General features: G+C 34.3%; 1 protein-coding gene across 7 annotated transcripts in view; it reads right to left on the bottom strand.

Annotated features, from left to right (window-relative positions):
• LOC142978322 (uncharacterized) overlaps nt 1-27,243 on the bottom strand; it is a 273,041-nt gene that overhangs the window by 109,147 nt on the left and 136,651 nt on the right. For all 7 annotated transcript variants that reach the window (XM_076122707.1, XM_076122709.1, XM_076122708.1 and 4 more), the window contains exons 4-6: nt 20,296-20,363; nt 2,452-3,331; nt 876-976 (exon numbers count right to left, since the gene is read on the bottom strand). In XM_076122707.1, coding sequence (XP_075978822.1) covers nt 876-976; nt 2,452-3,331; nt 20,296-20,363 — 1,049 coding nt within the window. The remainder of the gene's footprint in view (nt 1-875; nt 977-2,451; nt 3,332-20,295; nt 20,364-27,243) is intronic.

Below are 27,243 nucleotides of genomic sequence, written 5' to 3'. Positions count from 1 at the left end.
AATTTGTATATTGGGAATAATCTTTGGAAACACTAAACATTTTAGACATAGAAGAAAGCCTTTCAAAGAAAAAAACCGTTTAGATTGCACATTGTTTCTGATGGACTTAGATTTTATGTATGAATGTTTATGTTATTTAGCTATAGCTAGCCTGAACTAATACGAAGCGGGTTGCTGGTTTCTCATGATATGAATAATAAGATAATTTCACAAAAACTTCCAAAAATAAGAACTCTTTTCTAAGTAATCAGACTGAATACAAACTTCTTACGCAAAGTGTTACATATTCTAGTCAAAGTCACAAGCATCTCAACACGTAATATCGAGTGCAGGTGGTCCACGCCTCGTCTCTACCCTGCATACATAATCAGCTGCAGACACTTTGTCTTACACAACCTAGCACGTAGCTTTGCAGTCGTTTGGGTGGTTAGTGTGCCAACAGTTAGTTACACAGGTTTTTAAACTAGACAAATCTAAATGTTTTTAAGCATTTATGCATTATCTTCATCATCATCTTCAAATTTAATTTCATGCACCATTTTCAATATAGACATATAAAGGTGATATACCTCTTATACCGTACCGTTTGTATTCATAAAGTAGAATACACATTTAAAATCCCTCATTAGGTGTAGTGGATTATCTCATTAGAATTTCCCGTAGACGGTCGAAAAATCAAAATACGTTTTTATGTGATGTAGTAAGAATCTGACAAAACTGTCTTTTTCGCCACATTACTCCTATCAACTCTAATTTGAACTCGAGAAAATAATGACCCGAAAATGACCGGCCTCGTCCGGAATGTCTCGAATACTTCCGCAACCCCATCTTTAACATTCTTTTTAGTAAACTATATGACTTTATCTTTCACTTACGTGCATAAGAGAAGGGCAGACCGTCAGACCAGCGGAACTCTCCCTCGTGGACGGCGTCGGTCGCTCCGATCCAGTACACGTCGTCGACGCCAGCACCAGGACTGAAACAAACATAAAAGGCTTTAACTCTTGAGTATAACACTATAACTATTCAAGTTAAACGATCGTTCAGAATATTCGTCAGCATTGTTTCACACACAAATTGTATCTTTGAGAAGGCGACCCATTTCATGATTATTATAATGTTATTAGCTATTGTTTTTTGACCGAAGTGAACAGAACCGTGTATGTCAGTCCCAGTTTTATATCTTTCTTCTTTGCCTTTGTTTAAGAATCCTGAATGTTTTTTTGAGTGAAAGAATAACATACATCGCACCTAAAAATTACCGCATTAATTATATTAGTAGGTTATTTCATAAAATTAGCAACTTTCTGCTATTTAAACAATTGTTATACTTGGCGTGCAAAACACAGCTGGGAAGTCTTGCCAGGTCATTTGCATGAGAAACGATAATAGGCTATATTAAATCTAGAATACTGAATAATTGAATATAGTTTATTTTTGTAAATGACTGACATCAACAAGGCAATGTCCCAAATATAGAAATGCTACTAATTTTATACAGAATTTCTCGGAATTCTATTAATAAACAACGTATAATATGATTATCATTATTCCCTAATTGAGCTTGGAGATATCATATCTAAAAATAAGTTAATCCAAAACCGAACAAAAAAGCCTCTTTCTAGGATAATAAGCAGGAAGAATGAAAGCCAGAATCAATTATCTATTCTATGTCAATGTCGGATTATGTAAAACAGTTCGGTATTCATAATTTACGGTTTTTTTTCTTTTTTTGGTATTGTTATAACTCTGGGGAGGGTTCGACCCGGATATCAGAGGAAGCTCGGATCTAAGATAATTGCTAGTTATAGATCATTTGTCATCTAGAATATTTCGTTCTGCTATAATTTATCTTAATCGGTTAGATTGGTTTTTGAAGAAGGCCCAACCGACATACTCGTATATTGACATTTATAAAATTAGTATTAATACGAGAATTTAATGAGCATAATGAGCAATTAGATTCGAGAAATCTGCTAGGAAGCTAATTATACCGAATTATTATAATTAGTTATTTTTAAGAAGCTTAGACTCCCCTCTAAACAATTTCAACTAAGTTAAAATCAGCAGGCACAGTTACTATTTATTTAAAAAATAAAATATATGTGTATTTCGCCGAACCGCTTACCATTGCGTGTTCAAAACATCAGCAAACGTTGTAAATTCAAATCGTTTCGTGGAAACCATACCGAAAACGTATAAAATTGTAGTTATTTGTATCAAAATACAATACAAATAAACTAGGTATGAAAAGCTAAATGTTTCCGAGAATAATTGTAAAATAAACTCATTTTAATCCATTGGGGCATTTAGCGTTGCGAATGATTGACATACTAATCAATTTCTAGGAAACTCAAATAGAACGTGTAGGTGAGTTACCAGAGTGATTGGGGACTTTAGTATTATTGCCGTAATTTTGTTTATAATAGCTTTTAAGTGAATAATACTCACGCGTGTATAAGCATTTGGTCCATGATCTGTTGCTGCCTCTCATTGAGCACACTGACGAGGTGACCTCCGAGCCTCACGCACTCCGCCTCCGCCTGCCTCCACGCCTTCTTCGCTTCTCTCACCGCTGATATGCAAAAGTCTCCCGACAACACCCACCCGTACTCACAGTGACCAACTACCTCCTCAATAGCTTTATCCATCCACCACACCTTCAACCACATAGCAGACGTATTCTTCTTCGCAGCTATACTTATGTTCAACCGAACAGAATTCTTCTCCGACACTATCTGAACACTTCGCAACGGATCCCCCGGCTGAGAACAATGCCTCCATTTCGAATCCCCATCTTCAAGGCTCAGTTCCATACCTCTACACTGAGCTTGACCATCTTCGTGAATTATATTGGACACGTCATTTTCTCTAGCGTTCATTGGCCCCGTGCCCATTTGTAGCCGCAGAGCGACGCGGTTGCCGTAAGGAAGGTGGATCTCGTAGGAACACATCAGTTTGACGGTTGGGCCGACTTCGAACGAGCCGTTTCTAGCCGTGAGCAGAACATCGTGACAATGGTCTACTAGACGGTATACTGCGGCGAACGTGGGCCGGCCGTGGAGTTCTATGGCTGGGTTTTTTGATGCTGAAGAGTAGAGGAATTTTCTGTTAGGGAGTGGTATTTGGTCGAGTTTCCCGCAGAGGGTGGGGGTGTTTGGTGCGTAGCGGATGAAGCCGCTGGCGCAGGGCACGTTGAGCTTGTGAAGTTCGACGAGTAAGGCGTTTCGTGGTGGTGTGGGAGGGATCAGGAGGCGGCAGCCGCGCGTGCGCGGCAGGTGCCCGGAGTGCACGCGCCCCGCGCGCACTGCACGTAGTCGAATAGCACAATCTGTAACAAAGACAAGTAACGGTTAGTATTTCAATACTTATTCAGTTATCCCAGTATAAAAGGAGGAGAATGGTATGAATACGTAGTACAGAAGATTTATATTACGGTGTGATTTTTACCAGAAAGCGTATTATAAAATGTAGGATTATAGCTTTTATAAGTTTACGTTGACATAAAAACGTAATACTTTTTAATAATGCCCATAAACAACAGTGCTATATTCGTTTATACTACTAAGTTTCAACACACTGTATGTTAAAAAGTATTTAATTTTAAAACGTGGAGTGTGCTCGTAAACCAGTTGTTGTAAAACCGCGATAAAATCTCTGAAAGCACTTTAAATATGCAATTTGCTGTAGTTTTGAGAACTACAATAAAACGAGTTATTGTACAAACAAACAAAATTACCATATTACATCTGTTTTTGTGGGTTACGCAGTCGAATAAAACATGTTAACATATTGATATTTTAATTGTACATTCTAGAATTAAGAATAACATTTTTTAATATGCTGTTTGCTTTTATTTGTATTTCGAGAAATCTTTGCGTTTTTATCAATTTCATATTGATTCATATTAACCAGTACGTTTGCGGTAGAACCGTGATAATGGAAGACATTTTACAGTTCAAACTAGTCTCAAAAAAATATATTTCTTCCAAAAAAATCTAATTATGCCTCGATTGGACGGAATACAGAGTCCAAGAAACAAGAATTATAACCTTCAACAGCATATTTTGAATCATAGTCATAAGTACATATATTATTATATAATATTATAATCCCTACATACCTCAACACGTTTCTCAGGTAACATTGTGTAGAATGTTGGACAAACTCGCTTCACGAATTGTTTCATATCTCTAAGATGTCGCCACATAGCGAGCCTTTGTCCGAACTACGGGGAAGGTGTGGGTAATGTGGTATAAGACATATATATTATTATAAACATATGTACATACATAATATCACTATACATTTTCATAGAGTAGGTAGATACCAAAAAACGCCCTTCGGTACCATTGGTACTTTGGTTATATGTTTATATTGCTGTTTAATCCATTCAGAAATAATTCCTTTAATAAATAAATAAGTCTAACCCATTAACGTCCCACTGCTGGGCAAGGGTCTCCTCCTGTAATAAGGGAGGGGCCTTGAGTCCACCACAGTGGCACCACACCAAGTGCGGGTTGGGGACTTTATTCCTTTAGATATAATTAATTATGTTATAGATGTGAATGAAGCAAAATATTAATTCATGATCGTAGCAAGTAGCGTTCTCTGGCCTCTCCCCACTAGCAGAAAAAAAGGCGTAATATTATGTGAGTACGATCAAATTATTTTAAAAATAAAGTAATCTGACGTCGGAAAGATCAGCCTTCAAAAGCAATAACCGTTAAAACCTTATAACGTTTCAAACACGCTTATACGAACACATTAGGTGAAATTGCATCAAGCACTTTTATGTAAAGTGAGAGGCCAATTTTGATAGTGTTGTGGTTACATTGTAGCGATATGGCCGGATCATTGCAGTAGCACGTGCGATACAACTATGTTTGTTTATGTGCTGTAAATAGTAGGGAGGGTGCATGGTCATGAGCGGAAGCGAGAGCGATAAGCGTCAATTTTGAAAAAGTTTCATGTAGAAATATACGCTAACGTTCTTGTTTGCAAGGTCTTTTTTCATCTTTGTGTTTATGTTTTAATATATAAGTGAATTTAAGGTTAGCAAACTTTTGAAATTGAAGTTCTATTTTGTACCAATACCCTTAAAATGTTTTAATAATTTTCGTAAGGCTAAATTATTATATGCTAAGTACTTTTATCTCTAAACAGTGGTTCAAAGACAGCAGGAGCATTTTTCTTCTCTTTTTAAGTCGGCAATACAAAGGATAGTTTACAGCCATACATTCAATTATTACGATTACGAATTTTGAACTAAACTCAACTAGGTACCCTTTGACCTTATAAAATATTACATCACACGCCTTTCTTTACCACCGTACCGAGCGTTATAAAAGCTTACTATACTTTTAAAATGGTAGCACAAAACTACACAAAAAACGTAATATAAAACACAAACACTCTTACTAATTAAGTTTTTTCACGTCTTCTAGTATTATTTTCAGTACAAAATTAAACGATAATAGACGTAATATTCTAGAAGAAAAGTACCGTTAGGTAATTTAAACGTATTTTACTACATCTACATCTAACTGTGAAATTCTATCCGGAACTTTAGCCTCGGCTATCAGCAGATTTATTATAATTACTGCGTTAATTTTGCAGAACAGTCAACTGAAAAAAAAAATGTGTTCCTCTGCACTGAACATTATGATTGTATGAAAAACTCAGAATGAAAATAAATTTTATAAACGTCCTAAAGTACATACATTTCATACTGATAATATAACGTTTAAAATATCGTAGATAGAATACAAATATACATCTGGGACGAAACGTCGTCATAGACAAACTGTGGAAACACGATGCCTCTATTCTCTATGCCCCGGGGTATTCGCTGACTTTTTATACCCCACGCAAATATAAGGAAAATGCAATAAAAATAGTGAAATAAACAAATATCGCTTACGGAAAATATTCTGAATTGGGAAAGTATGGTCGGATGATTTTGGTCACGTGGGAAGAGTGAATGGGAGATATTGAAATACAAATTAATATTGTTATTCCTAATATGGTAAATAAATGATTTATATGGAGAAGAAGAAGACGGTGGTAGAGGACAGCTGAAGTGAGGTGAAAGTGGTGTAACTAAGATTGATTTCCAAAGAAAACGTTTATCTTTAACCATGAAGGAGGAGCAGGGCCAAGGAAACTTAATTTTTATACACAAAGCAATAGTATGAGACTTAACTAAGTATAGAAGTTATTGTCTAATATTACTCTCCAGTCAACCGTTGCCAATATTCAACCCTATCTTTGATAAACGAATTTTCATATCTCAATCTGAAATTGACACCATACTACCAAAGTTTGGAATACAACTACATCAAGGAAAAGGATTAGATATACCACACTATAAAGTTCATAAAATATGGTTATTTACCATAAATAAAAATCGAAATCGCTGTTTCTCTTAACAAGTCCTCTCCCGATCAATTTCCGTTGATAAAACCCATCTGTGAAGCACTCCTTGGGACGTAGCGCATATATATATAGATACATAGATACACGTATGTGCGGGGTACCATACAATGTGTTGAGAATTGCAAGCTATATTCATTTAAGTGATAAATGGAGGAAGATATTACCGCTGTAAACTTGAGATAGAACATTGAACAATACATTGTTGGTTTATGGTTTTAAAGTTTAAATGAAGATTATTTTGCTATTAGTAACAGTTTTAATTTACAAAGAGTGTGTTTGCTTGAAAATTTTTTTTAACAAAATGTAAAATCTAACCATCTAAACTTCATTTTCACCAAGTAAAATACTGTCTTGACATTAGGTTAACTTAACTGTTTAAAGTTACGAATCCATGATGCCAAAAATCTTTTATTATTTTCAGATTATCTGTTGTAAATTAACTCGGTAAAACTTCTTAAATATAATCAACATTTGATATCTACACGAAGCAACTATTTTTGGGAGCCACCGCCAAAATGTTTACATTCATTCCCAATGCAGGAATCGTACTGCACAAAGGCACACATCTACTGCATACTACGCAAATAAAAGCACAGTAAATCAAAGTAAATTCTCAAAAACTTGTTAAAAACTCTACATTTGAAAGCTAAGTAAGTTTTCTTCACATTGTAACAACGACATTACTATGGGTTTGCTCGCTATAAAATACTTGCGTTCCATCAGTCGTATGGGCTCCGTCCCATGGGGGAATCACATGAAGTGATTAAATTGAACTGCGAAGTGCAGCTGGCATATGAACATTGTGGAGAAATGAGAAAGTTAAAGACTATGTAACAGTAATTTCTGCCTTTTAGTTATGTTTGTAATTCTTAGGCTGTTGGTAATATTACAGGTATAATAATATTTCAATTCAATTATCTGCAATAGATGAATAATTGAATACTAGCTATAAAAAAAAAGCTCCGAGAACCCCGGAGCAGATCTGCTCTAAAGCATACCAAAGGTTAAACCATCCCATTCACAAAAAAAAATCATTCGACAATTAAAAATAATAAAATTGTGTGTCCTTCGTAAAAACAATAGTAGGTACAAACGAATCAGGCGACACGATTAAAACTGTACAATGTACATCATTATGTATGTTTGTTCATTAATCAGTGAGTATTGACAATCAGCACATTGAATCTGTATCAATGAAGTAAATATACGATTCATACAATATGTATACATATAAAATGGTATCGATGTATGCAAGCGCAGTGGTAATTTGTCGGTATTATTTATAACATTATGCTTGCTATACCTGAGGGAGGAAACCAACATTAACTTAGTCCCATGTAATAGAGGGCGAGCCTACTGCGATATACTGGGCACGTTACCAAATTATTACTATTGAGAATATTCTAATATCATCAAGCCTGTTAAACCAAAAGACTCACACTTCGACATAACAATTTTAATCCCATGTAATTGCTAACCTATTGGCATACACCGGATTGGTAACCAAACTCCGAGCTACTAAAAAAAAATATTATAATACCAATTAGACTCGAAAGCATTTTGTTCCACTCGGGTATTAAACTGGAGACTTCGTGATCAGCAGTCAAAATAGACTAGAAACAGTAGGGAGAATGTTCAAAATAATACAATGTCCCATAGCATTAGTCTGACCGGGAATCGATTATAATCGGTAGTAGCATACTCTACCGAACAGACCACACATGCAATTACAATATTATATTATCCAGATACAATAGTTCCGTGTCGGAATGTTTGCTTGAAGGTTTACATTTATTTATATGCACTGCACTGCGGATGTGGAGTGAGTTGCAAATTCCTTGTATTAGTATTGTACTGTACTAGGTTGTATCCCACGATTTCGCTTGTGTGAAAAGACTTCCTGAGATAAATAGTATTTTAGGTCTGTCTGTATACAAAAAAATATCAAAATTGATTGATTGTATTGCTTAATATAGTAACAAACATCCAAACATCCATACAATTTTTACCCCTATTTTGTAACTAGTTGACCCTCCTGTCACCGCCCGAACTGTATCTTATACCGAAGCATGCAGTAGACAACCTATTTCTTCCCAAAATCTTCCCGTATGGATGACGAGAAGCCGCCCGCGCCTACGTCGGCGTGGAAACCCTCCTGGTGTAAATCCCGATCCCTCGGGATCTCCGGGATAAAAAGTAGCCTATGTGTTATTCTGGATCTTCAGCTACCTACATACCAAATTTAATTGTAATCGATTTAGTAGTATTTGCGTGAAAGAGTAACAAACATCCATACATATTCACAAAAAATTTCGCATTTATAATATTAGTTGGATTTCTGGATAAATAAAACCATGCTAAATTACATAAAAATCGATTAAGCATTTCAACCTTGAAAGCATAACGGATAGACAGACAGATTTTCGCATTTGTGATATTAGTATAGAAGCATGAATATATTAAGATTCTCCGCAGCTAGAGTAGTTCGTTTGTGTTTCTAAGATTGGATGATGTACATTACGTGGTAGCTTCTGAAAGATTGCCTTTGAGATGCATTGTTGTAGTACACCAAGAGAAATGGAGAAGGAATTTGCTTTGAAGATAGATTGTTTTGGGTTTTACAGCGGCTTGTAACAGAATATATTATTCAAGTTTCTGAAGTTAAGTAAATACAGCAATTAAATATGTAATTGTCAACCTTTCTACGTTAGAAATATCTGTATACGTGTGTAAATGTATAAATAAGTATTACAGAAATTGTTACATTTTCATGTTTGATAATACTTAATTATTATTTGGCGCTAAAACTTGTGATTTTTTTATATTTCTTTATCTCATGTGTTATTTTTGGCTACATAAATAATTTATTTATTTCTTTCTAAATATGAAATTGGGGACTAAATACGTTGGTGAAATTATTAATATAAGATTTTTTTGGCGTTACTGTCTATCTTAAGTAAACAAATAAAATGGATATTTATAAATGGAATAAAGAAACAGCTGTGCATCGCAGTCGTTTTCTTATCCAACAGTGCAGTGTACAGAGTTCGATTTCCGGCCGAGACTCGAGAGTATCTACTTCGTGCAAAATTCCGTCTCGCCAGGAAATTAGGTTCAACAAATCAAGATCTATGCTATAATCTTTTTATTAATATAAATATACAATTTAGGGTTGATGACCTCTTTGTTTGTATAATATGGATAACGTGAAAAAGCATTTGAGGTTTTGGCAAGAGTTTGACTAATAAAATTATTTTAAAAATTGTACTTGCGGAATATGACAATTACGGCTAGCTTTATTTATGACGACCTATTTCAGTCCTCTAACGGACGCCGTAGCATCAATTTTCAAACTCTCGATACTCGATAGAACCGACTGTAGCAAATCGATCTACTGATTTGTCTTTAATACACACCGTATTACTAGTTATCAATAACTTACAGAGTTAAGTCTTTTCACTTCTGGGCATTGACCAACATATTAAACGGTAAAATACTTTTAAAAATATTCAACATATGCAAACTTTGCACAAAAAGTAAGACCTTTGTTTCACTACAGGTATGACGTCACAAAACCAACATGGCGGCTGCAAAGCGCGGGAACGGCCATTATACACATTGTTTATGCACAATGAGTGTGTTCTTTCTTCCCAAATTGTTTTATATTAAGGAAACTGAGCTCTCTTAAGATGATATAGCGTGTTTATTTTATTGTGCTGTTATTTATGTTATTACCTCTGTAATTTAACGGTGAAATATTGTGAAGAAACTTTGTTATAGAATGTTTGTGAGTTCCTTAAAGAATGTTTGAAGTGAAGAAGAGGAAAAGTTACTTACAGTCTATCTGTTGAAGTAAAAAAAGCAGATCCGTATTACTCAAATTAAAATATTTTAAGCTAATGATAGAAATTGATTAAATTACCGCTTATGGCATAAGCAACTATGAAAAAAAGTTGGGAAATATTCCATGATCCTGCTGCCAAATCAATAATAGTATTATAGGAATTAAAGTATGATTAACGGTTCAGCTCTGCTATTCTTCATTTCGGTTTACAGGCAACCTGGGAAACCTGAATCCAGCAATGAGGCCGAAATGAAATATCAAAAAAAAAGGAATCATACACCCTAGAAAACCTAAAAACGTACAGATTGCGATAAAAAAATTAAAAAAAAACCTAAATTTCAAACGTACACAAAAAACAGCAGCATTTAAATTAATATGCTATCTAACTGGCCATTTATTTCTATCCGTGATTACAATAAAGACAGCATTCACTTCCATTCTTGCACAAACCGGTTCATTACAGATTCCGTGTGTCGTCGCATGAATGTGCCTCCGCCCTGAATAATGCATCGCTGTGTTATGAGAACTCCAATCTGTGAATCTGTTGCAGTCACAGCTTGGGACTGTGTAGTGAGGAACTATGAATAGCTTTTGTAGGTGCTAGCTGTATCTAGCTTCTGTATTTTGAAAGATTTCCTGAGGTTTTGGAATTTATTTATTTATTGTAGTAGGCAAAACTGCGGGCTTATCACGTCCCTCAGTTGACAGCTAGTGTACGTCAAATCTATGGTCACTATTCAGTACATTGTTGCTTTGACGTAACGTATTAATCACTATCATCTAAGGAAGAAAACAATGGACAGCACAGTGGCTTTCAAATGGTTGTCAACTGAGATAGCCTAACAGATCCTAATACAAGAAAATATATAGTGAAACATTTTACATAAAAAGTATTTTCGTATTTTGAGGTATTTAATCCGTGTTATGAAACGCTAAACGTTGCTAAAACTAACTTTTAAAGAAAATGTCTTTAACATTGTTTTTAAAGTTCGTTTTTTTAGATCTAAAGATAGCTTCCCGCCAATATGGTTTTATCATATTAGTTAACATATCAGTACAGACATAAACTTTAATATATGACAATTTTCAGTCCTAGAATGAGTATTTTGTTTTGGAAATCTTTATATACATACTAACTGACCCGGCAAACGTTGTTTTGCCATAAAAATTAAATAAAAAAACATTGTCCAGCGGACAAAATTGTAAATTTAAACCATTCTCAGATCCCCTTGAACACACACAAAAAATTTCATCAAAATCGGTCCAGTCGTTTAAGAGAAGTTCAGTGACATACACACCTGAGGCAGAAGTAATAGGCAACATCTATGCCGCATGCTACATGCGTACTTTTACTATAGTGAAAATAAACCACACCCAGTACGATTGACAAAATAAACTAACCAAACGGTGAAAGTAAACGTTTGTTCGTAGCTATGTTTGCTGTCTACGCCGTTCAATTATATTGAAAGCCTCCGTGGGGACGCGCGTTCAGTGCCGACACTGAAACGTGGTAAAAACATTGACAAACTAATAATATAGTTGAATTATTAGTCACTAGCAGCCCATCAATTTGGAAATAACTTTTTCTTTTGGTGAAAACTGCATGCAAATACGGTCCGTATATTGAGCCAGTTTTGCTCACCGGGCGTAAGCGATTTCTAGGTTAAGCAATGGTTGGCGCGGTCATTTCATAGATGGGTGACCGCGTAGTAGTGTTTGAACTGAGCGTCTCCGTTCCTCGGAGGGCATGTAAAAAGTCTGTCCCGATTGTTGTCAATTAAATAACAGTCGTTACGCCAAATAAAAATACTTTACGGGCGGCTTGAACAACTTTGACGTTAGGTTGACCATTAACCATACGATAGATAGATAGTGTACCGCGTTATAGGTCAAATTCTTATAATTAATAGGCTTTTCCTGAATCTTACGTACTTGTGTCCCCGACTTGAAGAGTTAAAATTGGCTAGAAAACTCCTTTAGTTTAAAAACACTTAGAAAAATTATATTGACTATATGTTTGCAGGCTGGTATGTTACTGAATTGTATGTTGTTTTAAAACCTGTAATAAATAATAAATAGTACGATTCAATAAATACATTTAAATTTATCTGTTGTTTCGACTGAGTACACTTGGTTTCATTGTAGTGTCAAGATACGCTCTTGTTAGCATAACCATTCATTGGAACATTTCATTTTAATATCATTGCTTATTAAAATTGATCTATTGTATTGATATTAATGAATACATAAATTTAATATTGTAATGCAATGGCCTAACCCCTCCCCCTTGTTTGAGAGGAGAGCCTTGCCCTGCAATGGGACAGTAATGGGTTAAAAAAAAATGCAACGGATCTTAAACATGATTGAAAATTAAAGCTCAGAATATCTTATATGTTTACCCGACATTACGACCGAATTGCATCACTAAATTGTTGATGGACTCACATTGTTAAGGACGAAACGAGTAAATTTACGGTTTCAATAGGCGTGATATTATGTATGAAAAAATATTGCTAGTTTTTACCACAACAGATATAACAATATACAGATACAACAGCAGATATACATAGCAATCAGGTACATTTATTGTCTTATACTGTAATTTTATCTATTAGGCCATATTTTTCGGGTTATAAACCTTACCTTAGACTATTTTGTTATTTTTAGTTATACTGACTTCCAAAACTGTTAATTAAATAAAAGTTCCCTATAACATAAATATTTCACATCAAACGACATTCGTATATTAACATATATTTTTTACGCACAACATCAGACCCAATAGCTCTTATTATTTCACTTCGAAAAAATGTTTACTATTCATTTGACAGCCATTAAATTGGCGGTCCTAAGATTTTTCTACGATTACTAAATATTTGGTTGAACTAATAAAAAGGCTAATTAGACCTTTTTCCAAGGTAAATATTTTACAATGGCAACATTGAAAGCTAGCCATGCGTTCCAGTCGTTACGCACAAAGCTGACTGAGGAGAAGTAAAAAGGTAAATACATATTAATACGGCTATTTAACGAAACATCATAACTGTATAGTCTGAATAACTTTACCTAGAACTTCTGGGTTAAAACACTTGTAAAGGTTTTGAAGTACTACGTACGTACTACGTGTGTTATGAATGTGCTAATATACTGTAGGTATAGTGTAAGTGGTAATAAATATCGGTATATTAGGTCTGGGAAAAAGTATTTTATCATTATATTACAAGTACATACAAACTATAATGCGAAAAGACTTTTTCCCCGACCTAATACCAATTTAGCTGTTTCATGTGATTTTATTCTTATTTCTTCTATTCGGGTATAATAAGTTTTAAGAAGTTTTTTTTCAATTATTTGTGTAATCAGCATTTTTTTGAACCATTACTGTCCCACTGTTGGACAGGGTCTTCTCCCAAATTAAGGGAAAGGTTAGGTCTTGAGTCCATTTTGCTGGGCAAATGGCCAACTGAAATAAAAAATCAATAAAGGCATGTAAAAATTGTCTACGTTACTTGTAAGTAGAGCAAGAGCTCTGTAATTACCGAATCGATTCTAAGAATTGTCTTACAAGATAAATTACATTCTAACTCATCTATCTCCTTTTTCTTAGAAGTTGTCACGAAAAGTGGGTGACGTTCAAACTGGGCAAATTCGTAGAGCGTTAGATATAAGTAATGAAAAAAAATTAAATCAATTGTATAGCCATAGCCTTGTCCAAAAAGAAATGTACGTATTACGTTAGTACGAGGAGAAAGTAATTTTTACGTTTCCGTACCAAAAGGGTAAAATGGAACACTTACAAACTTCGCTCTCCGTTTGTCTGTCTTCATGCCGCAACTCACGAACGATAATTACATACTCAGATGAATTTTCACAGAATATAATGTGTCTTTGTTGGCGCTATATCAACAAATCGAATAAAATAAATATTTAAGGTTTTAGTATAAAAATACTTAAAAAAAATTACGGTTTTTTAATGATCACTTACGTTGTTTGCGCGAATATTCTCTCGAGCATTCGCAAGGAAAGTTGCATTACACGTATAACTCTTCACGTGGCTTTATGTTGACTCCATAACTCATAAAGAGAGGAAATATTTTGTGTGCGTGGCGCCATAGCTCTTATGTTAATATTTGAGGGCTTGTCACGACACTCTTATTAGGGGATGACGTACCATTTTTATACGGAGGGCTGCATTTTTTCGTTTGTTTTTTGCGGGCTTGCTGTTGTTTGTAAATTTTGGTTTTAACTTTCGTATTCGTGCTGTTTGATAGACTTTTACGTTGAGCTTTTGGTTGATGTTTTGTTATATTGTTCTATTTAACTATGAATTAATAACGTTGAAAAATAGTTATAAGGCCACTTAAAATACTTATTCTTTATTCATTACTGATATATTTTGAACCCGTATCATATGTCTAGCTCTTAGCATTTATTCCATCAAATTGATGTTTTTTTAATTTACTTGTATTAAATAAAATAAAGCAGATTTCACAAGAATAAATAAAAATATCTTACTTATTAGTTTATTTATGTACTAGAACGTATATAGTTTTCCACTACATGTGTTTTAAAAATATATCGTGCATTGCTCACACGACTACCAAACATACTTAAACTTAGACATAAAATTAGCATAACAGACAAATAAAACGACTTAAAACTGCAATATCACGAATATAAATCCATTTTATTTCATACGACAACGGCCATTTTATATTATCTCGGTCTGGCAACATTATGTGATCCGCTTTGACAGTTGATGCATGAGTTGCCAGCAGAAAAATAAAGTTTAACACAAAACCTGGCCAAGTTTTATTAACTCTGTGGAATACGTTCGGATGACAGTTTTAAAACTGAAAAGTTTGCGTGCAATCTACTTGCAACAGAGATTAGATTACGCCCGTATTTTGTGAAAATAGATGTACATTTATTTATGCTTTCATATTTCACCAGGTAGTCATTTTAGTTTAGCGCTTCGCAATCTTTATCATTCTAACAAATAATAGCTGAAAATGTATAAATGACAAGTAAAACTATTGGGCTAAGCTAAAATCATTGTTTTCGAAATAGCGTTAATGACTTATGAGACTAAAAAGTAATGCTACCTTTTTAGAAATATATTGGTAAAAGTTCCGCTTTCGTATATAAAACACTCCTTCATCTAACCAGCTATATCTACAACATTAAATGGGGAAATACGCCCACATTTTCTTCCATTCGATAAGATTAAGCCACACAACTACTTCTCTTATTCTTCTAACAAACTTTTCTCGTACAATCAAAAGCATCAATTTCCAATAAAAGTATCAGAGCAGTAAGTTGGCAACAAATCCGCGAGTTGAACTAAGTGACTTGTACGAACTTACCGGACATTCGCCCATTGTAGCTGACCTCTCGATTGACTTCATATGAGTGAGTGAGATAGATAATTTATTTGTTATTTGGTATTTCTATTATGATAGGTATTTTAGTAGAAGATTTAACAAACAATTAAAAGGTTTACTAAAATAGTTCAAGGTTATAGACACGATGAAGTATTAAAGGTTTGCTTCTTCTTGACGGAGAATGCTGTCTACAATGGTAATCAAACCACCTGCAAAGCCAATTCACAATGAATATGTACCACATGTAAGGGTAACTGATCTCTAGCATATTTGTCTATAATACAACGCATAGAATAATATTATTATAAAGATAAACGATTGTTTCAAGTATGTACAATTTATTCGCTGCACAAAAGACTCATAACTAGTATAATATATTCTAAACATTATTACCAACATATTTCTACAAAAATAACAATATATTACACGAAACAAAGTGGCCATTTATTTATATATTTCATGTAATATCGTAAAATCTTTTGTAATCTTATTGTAGTGCACATCGCTTGCTTTAAAATCTGACGTTTATTCTTTCATAAAATAATCTGAATAATGCATGAATAATGTCGTACATTTTTCAATAATTTAAGTACAAAGTGGGTACTTATATGATTACTTTGATATCCAAAGTAATTGTTTTTGCTAGAATATTTAAACAAAATACTTATATATATATCCATTACTTTTCCAATGCTAGGCAAGGGTTTAGAGATTAATTCATCACGATCAAATGCAGGTTGGGGACTTCGCATAGCTTTAATATCTATTCTCAAGACACCTCAAGTATGCTAGTTTGCATTATATCTTCCCTCTACCGACAGAACATGTGACAAATATTATTGTGTTTAACACACACAAATTATTTCAAAAAGTTCGAGCACCTGACCACTTGTGTAGGAGGCGAGCGCTTAGACCACTCAGCTATCGCCGCTGTTTGAAAATTATTATTAAATGGCATACATCAGTTTCACGTCAGCCGGTGTAGTATGAAAAAGAGATTTTTGCTATTTTATTTATAGTGCTTTTAGAGCTTTCGTGAAAAATCACGGCAATTTAGTGGAATTTAGATAGAATGTGATATTCAAATATAATACGTTTTTTACCTAATTGAATATTATGATGTATATCGTCGTTTAGTATTATTTTAGGACTAGAATATGTATGTATTTTGATAAAAATACTACAATGGTTGATCCCGAATTTTCAACTACAACGATTTTAAATCATATGAAAATTGGTTCAGTGGCAAAGCCGCGAAAACGTAACAGACATACTAATATACCTATCTTGATGTTTTCTGGTATGACGCAGACATGCGTATTAGTGTAAAGTTCGGCCAATTAAGGTGAAATAATTAAATGTCTGCTTATTGGGATAAATCCACTTAAAGCTATCTGTAATATGTTGTTTCTGCCATGTATAGTAAATTTAACTTACGACACAACATAAATAAAAGTTTAATTTAAGTCTGGCAACAATTTGCACGCATGGACTTTGACATGGGTCAGTGTTGCCATAAATGCTTTCCAAACTCCAACAACTTTCTTGACAAGTTTAAAAGGTTTTTAAATTGTTAAGTGAATTTAGTTCAGAAGTCAATTTATCTTTAAAAATAAAGTTTTTTTTACAGATTGTAATAGAATGGATTGACAAGGTTTAAATAACTTTTTTCGGTAACTGAAAGGTAAGATAATTGTACTGATGAAATTTTGTGTTACGGGGACTTCAAAAGCAGACTACTAAAATCAGACACCTAACACCTACCAAATAAGCTTGTAACCTTATAGCCCCTGGTCAAATACTTATGAGAGCCATAGTACCTATCTTTTGTAGGTATATGTTACTGTAAAAGCCCGAACTGTGGTAAATCCTAAGATTTTCCGGTAAAACCTAAGATATACCAACTCTCAATGGTAAAAGTCCGAACGTTAATTTTTTAAATTGGTAAATCTGAGGATTTACATAATGACACGGTAAGAGTTGATAAAGATATATGATAAATAAATCGAAGACATAGGCACTTTAGCGCCGCGCCATGAATCATTCGTTTGAAGTGCTTGTCAATTAAATTTTCAAAATTATATTAAAGCGCAATAGTAAATATTTGTGAACGTAATTTGAAACAAGTTGAAAGTTTCTTGAAACTGAAACTCTTTGTATGAACAAACTTTACTTTAGGAAATTAAATACATTATCAAGATTTTAATGTAACTTCAACACTGAAAGGTTTTGTTTAAATTTTGGATCAAAATCATTGGTAAATATCAAAATGTTGAAAATTTCTGGTAAGTGCAAGGCAATAAATTCATTTTAATTATTACAACCACATGTGCCAAAACGTCAAGTTCAGTCCCAATCACAATACGATACTGATGTCACTATTTTTTTTTAAAAAGACATTTCCCGCACTAAGAATTGCTCTTGTGTCGCGGGGACTTTTACAAACATACAAACAACGGACACAAAGCACAACCAGACCCGAAACAATTATTTGTGGATCGCACAAATAATTGTTCCGTGTGGGAATCGAACCCACGACCTCCCGATGCAGTGGTATCAGCGCGGCGGCCTAAACCACTGCGCCACGGAGCAGTCAAAACTATGTCGTATTTATATACTAAAATGTGTTTTAGATTTTTCCTAAGCGTGATTTGATTGGTAACAAAATACCGTATTGTGCATATAAACTCTACTTCGAAACATCTAAACGCCAACCAATAGATTTCTTCAAATTGCTTGAGTACCGAATCATTTTTACACTATCGCAATTATTTCAACACATATTTGTCGGGTAAACAAGGCCAGTGTAACCTGTAACGTCAGAAAATTTAAGATCCGTTTCATTTGAAATAGGTGTTATATATTACTATCTATTTCTTCCGGGAGAAATGACCGCGATGTTAGTACAGAATATAACCGAAATAACGTATTTTATTGAGGTTTTGATATAAAACTGTCACAAGTACAGATACCGTGGACGATTCAGCCGGGAATTTATAAATGTTTATAGCCTTCCTAACGTCTCGTGTTTCTGGTGCTAGGGTTGGTACATAACCGACATGATAGTACTAGAGCTGATTTAATATTGCAGTTGTAGGGAAATTATTACAATTAAGGTAGTTTTGAAGTATTCAGAATAAACTATAAAAGATGAGGTCGGTTTGTCTTATAGTTATTTGTTTTGTGAGTGTTTTTTTATTTGTTTTATTGATTGTTTGTGGGCTTGCAATATTCCAGTAGTTAGGCAGTGTACTGGACTCAAGGCCTGATTCCTCCCTCGTTTGGGAGACCCTAGCCAGCAGCTGGAACAGTCACGGGTTAGAAAATGTAGATAAAACACCAAAAAATAAATTTACATAAGTTATTTACCGAAATATAATTTTATGAAAACACAGTTGTGTTATCTGCCGAAAAGTTAACGTTATTTTAGTTACAACAAAATATACAAACTACTCCCACTATTTACGTAAACTAGTAACATCACCACAATATACGTACAATCGTAAAATATTATCAAAAAACATAACAAACAAACGTCACTAACATAAACTAACATGTAACTGCCAGCCCTACAACACAACAGCATCGTATATCGTTAACATACAATACAATATGCACTTTATGACCACATATTAAGGTCGCAATTGCTCTGTAAGTGTGTTAGGTGAAAAATGACTTAGGCTGTATACACATTGGCGCGAAGCGTTAAGTTTTACACCTAGAACGCGAGAAGACGCGCGTATTGATCACATTGCTGGACTGGCATGATCTTCTACAACTATTGACCATTGAAACATCTTGTATGAAAAAATAATCAGCGCTTTTAGCATGTTTTGTTAGTTCTATAATCTTCAAGCAATTTTGTAACTCAGGCCCTTGGTACTCTATCATACCAAGTGCAGAACATTGAGCTACAGTTCAGAGACTCAATTCTAGGTTAGTAAAAAATTATCTAAATAATTATAAAATCAACCAGCAATTAGGTGGACTCAAGGCCTAACCCCTCTTTCATAACGGGAGGAGACCCTTGCCTAGCAGCGGGACATTAATAGGCAAATTCATTTAATGGTAAAATGGAGTTGTATATGCTACAAGTGAAATGTATATGGTGCGTCGCGAAATTTGCCTCCACGTCAGTGTGTACTAAGCCTAATTCTCGCGACATCAGATAGATCGAGGGTTGTCAAGAGACATGTTTATCTTTACGACTGTTCAGGAATATTGACATTGACCCAGTTGGGTGTAAGTAAGGGTTTAACTGGAAGGGGTGGAAAAATGAGGGGCTGACTTAAATTGATGACGCTCCTTACACAAGTATGATTCATTTCGACCTTCTTTCAAACTGACGACATTTGTTAGAGGAGATTGGAAGCAAGTGTCATAGTATCTGTATGAAAAATACATGAAATTTTTAAAAAATTTTTAAAATCTTCTTTTATTCATTGTATTTCAACCAGTTTTCATTACATGAACCATTTACTTAGCTAATTCAATACACTAATATGATGTTGAATGGCACATCACTATTTGCAGTTAGTAAATATAAGAAGATTTCATTGCAAGTAAGATTCAGAATATGCTTAAACACTAACGAAACGAAAAATATAAACTTATTAGGTAGGTACTCACCTAATCTTAAATTTTTAGTAAAGAACACTTGGTATACGGTGGCACTCGTTGTCTTCCTATAACGTAACCTGAAACAAACATACATACAAATTAATATAACTATTAATTAGACTTCATAGAGCTGCAATTGAAGGTGTCTACTATAAACATTTTTCAGCTTTAATTAACAGTTTAATAGCTCCTAGTCTCCTAAAAGTACTCTTCTGGCACGGTTTTTAATCGTTAACTAATTATAATGTTGTTTTGGCTCAAATTCGTCTAACAACACGAAGATTCTGTTCAATAATTCTGTTAATTAAAGAGAAGAACTTTACCAGCACTCCCTGGTTTCATGTACGACACCTGAGAGATTGTGTTGACCTTTCAGCAAAGAGTTGCCAAGTTCAAAACATGATTACTTAAACCATACAGTGATAGCCGAGTGGTATAAGATGGTACCTCCCACGCAAGTGGATGCAGATTCGAACCCGAGTCTACACACCAATGACCTTTCGAAGTTATGTGTCTATTATAAATAATGATCACTTGTTCCAACGGTGAAGGAAAACATAGGGACGCAAGCTTGCATGCTTGAGAGTTCTTTAGAACAGTTCGTGAAGATATGCAAAGTCCCAAATCCGCGACTTGCCAGCGTGGTGGACTCAAGACCTAATCCTCCCCCCCCCCTCAATACTGCAGGAGACCCTTGCCCAGCAGTGGAACATTTATTAGTACAACATAATTGATTAAACCATACGCTTTCAAGCCATGGCGAACATTAGCTACTACATAGAAACAACAACACATTTCATGAGTGACCTTTGCGTGACATCACAGTAGGCTTTTATTCATCACCGCCTTGATTACATCGCTGCCTACATTAGCACCCGGTGATTTAGCACCCCGTGATAGATGGGTGCAAAGATGGGGTGTAACTGGGTGCAAGGATGGGGTGTAACCGGGTGATGACTCGTTAAGATCATTCTTAATGGTATTGGATTAATAAAACATTAGGTTCTAATGAATTGCGTTTGAAAGGTTAAGTGAATGTTCTTGGGTTATATTAATTGGATACGGGTTTTGTTAATTGCGGAATCTTTTGATATTGTTGTCGTTTATTCATATAGAATCAATATGAGTAGCAGTAGGAGGTCTTATTTCATGCTACATGTGTTTGACTGTTTTTTTCTCAGAACTTAGCCGTATGTATGATTTATGATAATATATTCAACACTTGTGAAAACGGTGAAGTGGTTTCAAGCACTTCAGATTTGTAAGTCTTTGGCAAAACAAATGTAATGTAAAAAAAATGAACGAAAAACATAAGATGCCATGTTTTCTACAAGTATATTTAATTAGGCGCCGATTGTTTAACTAACAGATTAAAGCTTTAAACGATGAAAAAAGACGTTTTTGACATATTCCCAGTATATTATATCTATAAAAACATTCTTCAAAAGAAACATCCTACCCGAGTGCTCGCTACCATTTCTGCCCACTTTCCTTCCCATCTTAAATCTCAAAAGTACACGTGACTCCCACATATTATTTCAACACTATAAAGGGTACAAGCGCAGTAATAACACGCCGCGTCTCTTCAATATTGACTTGGGACGGAGCAGAAGAATCAATGTTTTCTTTTCATTTACTTATCATGTCGACAGTTCGCTAGTACTATACGATGGATTTTCAATAAAATATTCTGTATTATAAACTGATAGCCCCATAATGTCAAAATTTGATAAACTATAGTTATTTTCCGTTGTATTGTATGATATGTAAGTTCCTGATAAAAGGTTTAGTTCTAAAATTTCCCATTTGACTGGTAGACTCAAAGTTCAGTCCTCTTTCATTTAAAAAGTAAACGTTAAGTTAAACTTTTTTATAGTTTCGTGGCAAATTGACATTAAACATTAAAAAAGATAAAGTCTAAGTCTAGTCTAGTTTCAAAGTCTAGCTTATTGGTAGTGGGCTTGCTTTAGTTATGCATTCAAATATGAGTTCAAAATTATTTTTTTCAGGTTAATATGAATTTTTAACGCAGTAACCAGTTAGTAGGCCTTACCCCTCCCTCATTACGGGAAGAGACCCTTGCCCAGAAGTGCGACATTAATGGGTCAAATTTGTTTATTAGTAGTAGACTGGCCAGGAGTTTCTTGCCAGCTCTTCTCATTGGCCCTACCTTCTGAACTGGCGGTAAATTCATTCTCTGTATCATTGACTAGCGTAAGTGCCAGCATTTGACCTAAATGAATAAAAGATTTGATTTTCAGTAAAAATTATAATTTGAATCAGATAATCAATGATTACATACGATACTAGTACCTATACAATTCTTTCTACTACTTACAGAGCACTTGTAGCAAGCATTACCTACTGATCGCAGTTCATACAGAAATGACAGGTTACTTTATAGGTAATAGATAGCTATAGCAAGTTAGGTATATTAATGGTCGCACCCGGCACTGCTCGCGCACGCACACCGATCCCTATCGTAACCTTGACTTTGAGGACCGTTTGAACTGGGCAAGTAACTTGCCGTATTTACTGGCTTATGAGTTGATAGTTTTACTTGTGGTATAAATTTGATGCTATTCATATTGTTCTGACTTATTTTTCCAAGATGGGGACTTAATTTCCCAAGATGATCCTAGTCTAGGTGGTGGTTTAAAACATAAAACCTTATTAACTACTAGTCATAAAGTCCCACTACCAGACTCCTTGTCCTCTCCTGTTAAAATGATAAGAATAAGTTCTTAATTCCATTGAGTTGGCTCGGTTTAAGATGATAATAATAAATATAATTTAATGTAATAGCCCTTTTAAACTTCACTTCACAATAAAAATAAAAAACAAAGAAAGTTAAAATAACACATTATTATAAATTCTTAGCTCTATAAATTTGTTACTCTTTTATCTGTCAAATTATTTACTATGTGCGTAAAGCCTCAAGTGAATAGTAAATAAAATATATTTTGCAATAAAAATACCAATTTTATCTTTTAAAATACTTACAAATAATTTTAAAGATACATCAATATAGAAACCTAGATGAAAAGAGCTCAGAAATAAATTGAACACTAACACTAAAACCTCGATATTATGAAAATATCTTGTCTTGAAAATTTCCATCACATCAAAGAGTATATTATTAAAAGTGGCTCAAGCAAATATCGTTGAACCGTAAAATAAATATTTAAACAACGGGCCGAGGTAATAAGAACATGAAAGAAAAATGTTGTTGAATGTACGCGTTCGTATATTGCAAACTGTTTGCTGCAAATAATGAGAGTAAAAATACTCTACCTTTGTAACATTTTACCTCTAGATTAAAAGATAATGAAAATAACAAAACAATTAATACAAGTTTTGATAAACTTTTTTTAAATTTATATAACAGCCAAAGATTTTCGAAAAAATCATTAGGAAACCTTGTCAAATGTTATGTTTTTAACCTTCATTTGTTAAACTTATCACTATAATCAGTGGGATGGTAATGAATTAAGAATTTTAATAACATAGCAAATTTTCTGTTGTGTTCAATCACAAGATATTTTTCTATTTGTTTTGAAGTATGTTTCATATTCACTTTGCCGAAATTTAGACAAAAATGATGTCATAAATCTCAATTGCAACGTTGCATGCGTATAGACTGTTACATACAATAATATCGAATAAACGCCTAATGCCAGAGAGGTCTTTTTCCCAGTCACTCTCATGCATGAACCACATCTTATCTACATAATGTAAATGTTTTAATTACATAGCTTTGTTCATTGCCTTATTAATTCTAAGGAACATGAAGGTCGACGTTAACGATCCGATATAACTGACTATCACTTATTCTAATAAGAGCCTGTTCCATTGTATTAGCTTCCACGAAACTAAAGGTCTGTATTCTAGATGAAAAATGTCATGTTGAATAATTATTTAAGAAGTAGTTCATTGTCTCATTACATTATACATAACTAAATACATAATAGTATTCTTATTACTTTTGAGAAGACATTTAATTTTTTCATCTAGAAAAATTTTACAGCTCTCCTTATGTTGATTTCGACATATTTCATCGTAACTCATTTGACACATTGTAAGGTCAGTGTTATGGATAATGGTGACAATAGATTTTGCGTATAATATGCGACAAACAGTTTGCCTAACGCAAAACAAACCCTTACACTTTGACGTTCAGTCTCAGGTGGCATTTGTTTATCCTGCTTCTTAAATTATCCATAAAAAAGAATGTCCCGGTTGATTTTTGAGTTGGCCAAATATTTGAACACTTAATCATGTTTAAGTAGGCGGCGGATTACTTGGAGGACATTGTGAATTATGCGTGGAATAATTTATTGTAATCCCTTGGGAAGCGGTTAGAGCTCTCATGTTTGAGTATTTCAGCAGATTTCGCCCACAATTCCTTATACTTGCTTTGTTACTTACGTCTTACAGTTGTTTAAGGGGTTTGGGTGATAATTCTCGACATTATGATGGTAATTTGACAAAGTTAGGGTAGTAAAAAACTTGAATTTTAGTCCAAGTAATGTCTGCTAACTTATGTGAAGTAACGTGCGTGTATCACATATAAAGCCACGCTTATAGTCGTATTTTTATTAAAATTAAGTTTATAAGGAAGACGTTTTATAGCTTCGTTTTTGGGCTAGATAGACTCGATTTTAAAGAATTTGGTTAATGCTTCTGTTCGTAATTTCTTTCCCACTTTTTGGTGTGACGAAATTATTTTTTACCCCTATGGAGCAAATAGCAATCATTATTCGCAGCTAGCAATTTAATTGATTGAATTTATCATCATTATAATTTTGATTCAAGAGTACCCACATCACCCAGCACAGTTTAGTTACTCAACCGATCTAAACGAGGCACAAATAGCCCCTCTCTATATACTTAGTTCCACTGCATATTGATTTCTATGGTCCGTTCAGTGCGTGGTCATTGCTGTTAGACTACAAATAATGAATTATTCATGCTAATGGGCCTCGTATTTTTTATTTAGGGGCCCATATATGTGGCTCTTTCAGCTAGAGGTAATTGCATTACCTATTAAGTGGTGGGGTCGATTTCTAGGTCAGTAATGGACGTGAATAGAGGGTGATTCTTAATGGTTTTAATGTTGCGAGGTTGTCTTGACAACAAAGCAAGTCGTCAATGCGGATTTGTCGGTAGTGATGCAGATCGTAATACACTTGATTAGCCTAATTAGTAGTCATGATTACGGGGGCTAATTGGCCGTTGCGGGTTCCATATTGAGGTATTACAGTTGTAGTAATAAGTCTATGTTGGCATCAGAAAAAAATATTGTTGAAACAGTCAACGACATTGTAAGCTTTATAAGGAGGAAAAGTACGATTTTGCACTAACGTAGTATTTAGTACTTGCATTGTTCAGGTTATAATTCTACAACCCATAACTTTTTTAAGAATAAAATCACACAATGAAGTCTGTTATTTATACCTAACGTCACACAATAAAAAATGTATTATCATTCATGATCGGTTTTACTTAACTGGTCGTGATTAGCCTATAGTTCTCAAATACCTACAGAAGCTAGGTTATATGATAGAAGTTTCTTTCAAACCTAGCAACTAACTCATTATTCAGTTAGATCGATACGACTAATGCTCTGAACCCATTGACTCGCCTTCAACCTATCATTACTGTATAATGTTCCAGTTTTTTTCCACTAAAATGGGGTAAAATTACAGGTGTGTGTGACATTTGCTTTGTCATTGACGTGAACTGAAGGGGAATTGTAAATTTGAAGCGGCATGTCAAGGTAGCACATTAGAGAAATGGAAAAATAATAGAGACTTCGTAATGCTCCGTTCATTACCACAAACACAAAAGTACTCATGGTATAGACCAACCAACTTCCAAAGTGTAAAGACAAACTGATCATAATTTTGTTATTTCACGAAAAATTTGTTCTTCATACACAATTCCCTTCTGCAACGCTCATAAGCGGTTGACAAACCTAAAAGTCGGCTGACTTTTGTAACGAAATCGTTTTGGTTCCTTCTTACATAGAGCTGCGAACTTCAAGATGTCATTTCAATAAATCGTTTATTGCTTGTGGACTTGCTTCGTATATGGGCGAAGGGTTTCCGTTAACTGCCGATCAAGATAAGATACAACACATTAGAATCTACTGTAATACGCAATATTTATACCTTCACATAGTGACTGAAGTATATCCAGCTCCAAATATTCTATTCTACATAACTTCAACTACGTAGAAGTTAATAACATTCCGAGTACCATCAAGGAAGGTCCATAAGGTGTCCGAAAGGACTTCAAAACATTTCGCAAATCTAAACGATTTGCCTTCAAGACGTAAATCATCAGTACAACGGCAACCTTTTCGGACAGTCTTTGTTACAACACACAGTAGAAAATGAACCTTATTTTTGTTGCAATATGGTTTAATATTCTATGGAGGAATAAAAGCAGGTGGGAAAAACATTTTGTAATTGGCATATTTTCATAAAAGCGAGTGCTTTTGAACCATTCGAGTTATTATACCATTCAATTTAATATAAATCTTATAATAATGTCTGTCCATTACGTTTCTCTTTTTCCGGGTTTATAAAGATATATTATTATTAGTTATTTGGGAATGGCTGGTGTTATGCGGTTTTCTTACATTGTGGTTTATTTGGTGATATACTTCTTTGGTTTATGGTTGTGTTACAGTTATTTATGTGTAGACGTTAGAAGCGTTTTGTATTATTCGATTTTCATGATTAAATATTTGGTTTTATAACTTGTTTATTCAAAAGGACCGGAAGCGGTGCAAAGACATCCCGAAGACGTTCTTATTTAAATTATAGAATTTTTAAGGATTTTTTTCTAACAGTTAGTTTTAAGGTATAAGAGCCCTCCGCTACACCACCGCTACGTCGCAGCTATGTCACCGCTACGGCGCTGCTACGCTATAGTATCGGCTACGCTACG

The sequence above is a fragment of the Anticarsia gemmatalis genome, chromosome 14 (assembly GCF_050436995.1).
Source record: "Anticarsia gemmatalis isolate Benzon Research Colony breed Stoneville strain chromosome 14, ilAntGemm2 primary, whole genome shotgun sequence".
In the NCBI taxonomy this organism is placed as follows: domain Eukaryota; kingdom Metazoa; phylum Arthropoda; class Insecta; order Lepidoptera; family Erebidae; genus Anticarsia; species Anticarsia gemmatalis.
The sequence above is the reverse complement of the archived record's forward strand: the minus strand, read 5'-3'. Positions and strand labels throughout refer to the sequence as shown.